This window comes from Phoca vitulina, unplaced genomic scaffold, assembly GCF_004348235.1.
Source record: "Phoca vitulina isolate PV1807 unplaced genomic scaffold, GSC_HSeal_1.0 scaffold8, whole genome shotgun sequence".
Lineage (NCBI taxonomy): Eukaryota > Metazoa > Chordata > Mammalia > Carnivora > Phocidae > Phoca > Phoca vitulina.
The window spans coordinates 38,358,613-38,364,612 of NW_022589711.1; the positions used below are offsets into that span (position 1 = coordinate 38,358,613).

Here is a 6,000-nt window from a genome sequence, read left to right on the forward strand (position 1 = left end):
AAGGCCAGTTTTTGGACTTTGTAGGCTGCAGGAGTAGGTACCAATGGACCCCCTACTCTAGTTCCCACTGTGAGCCCACCCATTCTTCTTGGGCAAAGATAAGGGCGGGGTGGGGGGTGGGCAATCTAAAATAGAACCTGCCTAGATGTCTCTGTCCTAGTTTGAAATTTACAGCTGCCATTGACAAACAGTCTAGCCTTAGGAAAGTTACTTCATCTCACTATACCTCAGCTTCCCCAGCTGTAAAATGGGACAATTAAAGAGCTGCAAGGATTCAATGACATGACACAAGTACATGTAGAACTGCTTTGAGTGAGCATATAGTAAGTGCTCAACTATGTTAGCTACAGCTAAATACTTTATACAACGGGTCAGGAAAGTCATAATTTGTGGTTCTTTCCAGGCAGTGAGGTTGCTGAATAGAAGAGGTAAAAAACTGTAGCTATACAAGTATGTGGTCAACATGATTTATTAACTACAATGACTTGTCTAGAGTTGGTATCGGAAGGAGAAGGAACAAGTTCGCAATATCCAGAAGTTCTCTCTGGCATTCAGGCTCAAATGGATGCATTTATACATAGCTCTTGGATTCTGTTTCCAATAACTTCCCCTTTGTCTAAGGTTAAAACCTTGCCCAAACTCATACACAGTCTCCCATCAAAGTGGATCTAGCTAGAGCAGGTATATGCTCCACATCTGATTACTGTTTCCTTCATTTGCATGTAAGTTTATTTTGGCTTGTTTCTGTTTTTGTGTAGGTCCTAAAAAATATTATTATGAGTTCTTAGCTTGCTTTACTTTTGTGGTTGTAGAAGATTCTTACTTTAGATTGTTTCCTTCCTCCATATTTTTTCTCCCCATAATTTCCTGGGAGCCTATATAAATTTCACTGAATCCACTGACTTGACACATTTTATTTCTACCCGCTAGTCATCCCTTCTTCTAATACAAAGATGATGCCTTTTTTCATTATTCAGTAATATCAAGTAAATAAAATTTAAAAAACTCATCTCATATAAAATATAATGTATATATAATTGTATGTATTCAGTTAAATTGAGTTCCAGCTAACTGACTGACATGTTCCCTTTTGTAGTCAACTAATTGAACTTCATCAGTTTTAATTTTATGGTTTTTATTTATTTATTTATTTATAGATTTTATTTATTTATTTGAGAGAGAGAGAATGAGAGACAGCACGAGAGGGAAGAGGGCAGAGGGAGAAGCAGACCCCCTGCTGAGCAGGGAGCCCGATGTGGGACTCGATCCCGGGACTCCAGGATCATGACCTGAGCCGAAGGCAATCACTTAACCAACTGAGCCACCCAGGCGCCCTTATGGTTTTTATTTTAAATTTTGGAACCAATGATTCGTTCTTAATGTCAGAGATTTTTTAGATCACTGAAAGCCTGTGGAGCCTAGCTACTCATTTCTAATGCTGAATTGATAAAACTGATTTGATCTTGCCCTCCTCTGGTCAAGTTTGTCCACCTGATATAATGGGGAAACCAAGATTAGTCGAACTTCTAGGTTTTAGTCCTGGCTAGGTCATGAGAAAACCATATGGTTCAGGGAAATACCTGGACTTCTGATTCCTCATCTATAAAGTGAGGATGTCCATTCATTCTTTCATTCAACAAATGTTTACTGAGGGCCCTTTCTGCACTAGGTTCTGTGCTAGACACGGGGGAGTTCAAAGTTGAGCAAAATGATATTGTTGTTACCCTTGAAGAGTTATGTCTAGTAACTAGATGTTCTTTGAGGCCCCTCTCCCTGCCAACATTCTATGATTATGGATTTCATTGTCTGTTCAGGGTATATTGTTGAAAGGCTTAAGTGAGAGCAAGAATATTTGCTGTTTTTTTTCACCTCTTCTTCTCAATATCTAGAAGAATGTCTGACACATTGCGGGTATTCAATAACAACTTACTGAACAAGTAAATGAATAAATAATTATATTTCAAATACTTTGAAGCTTTTAAAGGAAATTAGATATTGAAGCTCTTTTAATAGGGAGTGGACAGCAGCACTTCCTGTCACAATAAACAGATGTATACAAGTTTCGCCCTTTCTCCCAGGGCCAGACAAAGGGTGACAAGATAAAGTATGGGAATTTGGGAGGATTTAACCTGATTCTACTCCAACAGAGGACAGAAAGTATGGCTGCTTCTCAGGATTCCTTGAATCTTTGTTCTTTTGTTTTCCCTTTTGGAATGTTGTTCCCTTATTCTACAAACAGTTCTTCTCACCTTCCCTATCCTGCTTCTACCTTTTCTCTCAAGTTCCCTAATCTCCCTCAAAACTACCTCATAGCTCCCAAGTTTTTATTTTAGAAAGAAAAGCTTAAAGTCTTGTCTTGTTCCTACAACTGAACCTTCTCTATGCTTCTGGCCACTTTAAATCAAGGTTCTCTTTCTTTCATGGTTTGAAGAGGACACTAAATATATTGTTCTCTGGGTGGTAAGGATAGTAAACCACCTTGGGCATACTTTTGGTATCCAAAGCTTTGAGCAGGGCTGGGAACAAAGTAAACTCTCTAAAAGAATTCCAAATTGCTATAAATGAACCTCACCGAAATAAATCTGAGAATTTTCTTCTGGCAGAAAATCAGCTGATTCATTAGTACACTGAAGTTCTATAATCCATGAGAACAATGCTGGTACATAAAGCATTACAATGATCAGAACTGAGTTAGTCTTTTCATACAAAAATTTTTTCCTGGAAAATATGATTGGTATGCCAATAATGGTCAACTTAGAAGGTTATAGCCTTAAAATATCTTTATGAGTAATGGTAGGTAGCCTTACTGTAATAATTACATTTTGGAAATAACTTATGGTCAATGACAAATCCCCAAAATAAATCAGACTTAAAAACTTTGGCCAAAAATGAGTCATTGCAGGGGTGCCTGGGTAACTCAGTTGGTTAAGCACCCAACTCTTGATTTTGGCTCAGGTTATGATCTCAGGATCCTGGGATCAAGCCCCACATTGGGCTCCCCACTCAGTGGGGAGTCTGCTTGTCTCTCTCTCCCTCTGCCCCTCCCCCCACTTGTATTCTCTCTCTCTCAAATAAATAAATAAATCTTTAAAAAACGAGTCATTGTAACATTAAAATTATCCATCATAGCTGCTACCTTATTTACCAGACCAGCCTCATTTCATTCTAAAAATCAAATCTATTTTCAAGGAGATAAGCATTTTCTGCTACTGAAAGATTTAAAAGAATATTATTAGATGCTTGTTCCAAAGAAAGAACTCCAAAAATGTATTTCCAGTGGTGGTCTTATTTGGATGTGGACATTGAGCTTTATCTGAATATAAATATATAGCTGAATTATTTGAAAGAGACATACATTTGTATGAATTCTTTTAATGGTCTCCTATAAGGCCCTGATTTCTCTAGTCTCAACATTTCTCAATTCTTAGAAAGGCTGCTTGTGAAGTTGATCCTTGGCTGGCATCTAGCAACTTGGATTTTGAGAGGGTTCTTACCATTCCCTAACTAAGAGTCTTTACTATGCCTAAACTCTTTTGCAAACAATGTGGTTTATGCTGGACATCTGTTTTCCTTCTGGGAGTCTGGATTTGGTACATGCTAGGTAGAGGGTGCCCACATGATCAGCCTCTGGTAAGAACTCGGTATTTGTAAGCTCAGGTGATCTTCCCTACTGGATGACATCTCATACATGTCACAGTTCATTGCTGAAGGAATTCAGCACATCCTGTATAACTCCATAGGGAACGGACTCTTGGAAGCTTGTGTGTAATTTCCTCCAGACTTCATCCCATGCAACTTTTCCCTTTGCTGATTTTGTTTTATATCCTTTCACTGTAGTAAATCATAGCCATGAATAGGACTGTATACTGAGTATTGTGAGTCCTAACAAATTACTGAGCCTGGGGGTAAGCTGAGGGACACCCAACACAGGGAGTTTAGGTTACCAACACAGGTGATTGTAGGGCAAAGGAATTCTCTTTTCACTAGCTGGCATATTAGTAAACTGACTGTAACATGAAATCAGTTGACTGAGTCTATCAGGAAATCAGGCAGAAGAGTTAGAAAATTTGCCTACTTCCTGAGGAAAAATTATCCTTTAAAAAGATGCAGTCTTCCTTGCTAAGCAAAGCACATTGCCTTATGGATAAGTATATTCAGTTGGAATGTTCCTTGACTGCAAGAAACTAAGAACTACTATGGTTTAGTTTAGAGGTTAGCTATTTGTCTCATAATAATAAAAAAAAAAAGTCTGAGGAAAAGATGTGTAGGAGGGATAGGTCACTCAATGATAGTTTTTTTTCCCCATCTTTCTGCCCCACCGTCCTTAGTGTATAGTTTTTGTCTTCATGGTCAGGAGATAGCTGCTACACTATCAGGTACTGATCTATGTCTCAGTCATCAGGAATAGCAGAAAGTAAAGGGCAACCTCCTCCTCTGGGATCCTCCCCAGGGAATTCTTTCTCTATCTAATTGGCCATCACTGTGTTATATGGACACCCCTAGCTGCAAGGGGATCTGGAAACTCAAGTATTTTACTTTCCAGCCTAACACCACAAATAAGGGGTGAGAGAGTTGGAATGGCTGTTCAATGATCCCCCAAAACTATCTGTCACAATTAGCCTGACCTTGATGGAAAAGAGATAGAAGATTGTTGTTGATTCCTTATTTGAAGAGCCTATGTATGGATATCTTAATTCCAAGACTGAGAGATTAAAGACCATGGTAATTTCTGTTTAGTGGCTCCTTCCTCCAATGCATAGCTTTGTTCCTGAGCTCGTACATACCTGTCACTGAACAGCCTCCTGGAGGTAACATCTTCTGAACTTGGAAAATATATTACTGGGATAGCAAAATCTCTTTTTATCTTAAATCTCTTATGAAATGGTATGAAAAGGAGAAATGCATTGCATTATCATATTCACAAATGAGACAAAATACTAACCCCCTCTCCCCCCCTCCCCACCTTGTTTTCTTCCTCAGAAGCTGTAGATGAAACCAAACCTAAGGAAAGTGCCCGGCAGGATGAGGGTAAAGGAGAAGAACGTGAGGCGGACCAAGAACATGCCTGAACTTTAAGAAATGGCTTTCCACGTCCCCACCCTCCCCTCTCCTGAACCCTGTCTCTCCCCACCCTCTTCTCAACTCCACTCTGAAGTTTCCCTTCCTGTCCTGCTCACGTCCGTGAGTCTGTCCTCTCCTACCCACTAGCCCTCTTTCTCTCTGTGTGGCAAACATTTAAAAAAAAAAAAAAAAAAGCAGGAAAGATCCCAAGTCAAACAGTGTGGCTTAAACATTTTTTGTTTCTTGGTGTTGTTATGGCGAGTTTTTGGTAATGATGATCCAATCATTTTGGGAAATTCTTGCACTGTATCCAAGTTTTTTGATCTGGTGCGTGTGGCCCTGTGGGAGTCCACTTTCCTCTCTATCTCTCTGTTCCAAGTGTGTGTGCAATGTTCCGTTCATCTGAGGAGTCCAAAATATCGAGTGAATTCAAAACCATTTTTCTTTTCCTCCTTTTAATGTGATGGAATGAACAAAAAGGAAAAAAATCAAAAACCCAGTTTGTTTTGAAAATAAATAAATAAACAAATAAATAAATAAAGCAAATGTGCCAATTAGCTTAACTTGCGGCTCTAAGGCTCCTTTTTCAATCTGAATATTAATAAATCATGAGAGTAATCAAACTCCAGTGGCTCTGTGTTTCTGTTCCACCTTCTCATTAATTGATTTGACATACTGGCGTCTCACATTTCGTCTTCTTTCTGGCCTCCCAGTCTGGCATCAATGACCCTGACAAGGAAAAGATGGATGAAGCCTAAGACTCTGGTCAGGACCAATCGCTTTGGTCCTTGATGGGATTGTTGCAGACTGTATTAGTTTGCTGGGGCACTATAACAAAGTACCCCAGCCTGGGTAGCTTAACCAACATAAATTTATTTTCTCACAATTTTGGAGACTAGAAATCCAAAATCAAGGTGTTGGTAGGGTGGGTTCCTTCTG

At 39.2% G+C, this 6,000-nt stretch overlaps 1 protein-coding gene across 1 annotated transcript in view; it reads left to right on the forward strand.

Moving 5' to 3' along the window:
- Positions 1 to 5,684, forward strand: part of GAP43 (growth associated protein 43) — a 99,014-nt gene extending 93,330 nt beyond the window's left edge. Inside the window, exon 3 of the mRNA XM_032406600.1 lies at positions 4,981 to 5,684. Within this exon, the coding sequence (XP_032262491.1) occupies positions 4,981 to 5,069 (89 nt within the window). The 3' untranslated portion in view covers positions 5,070 to 5,684. The remainder of the gene's footprint in view (positions 1 to 4,980) is intronic.
- The last annotated feature ends 316 nt before the right edge of the window (positions 5,685 to 6,000 follow it).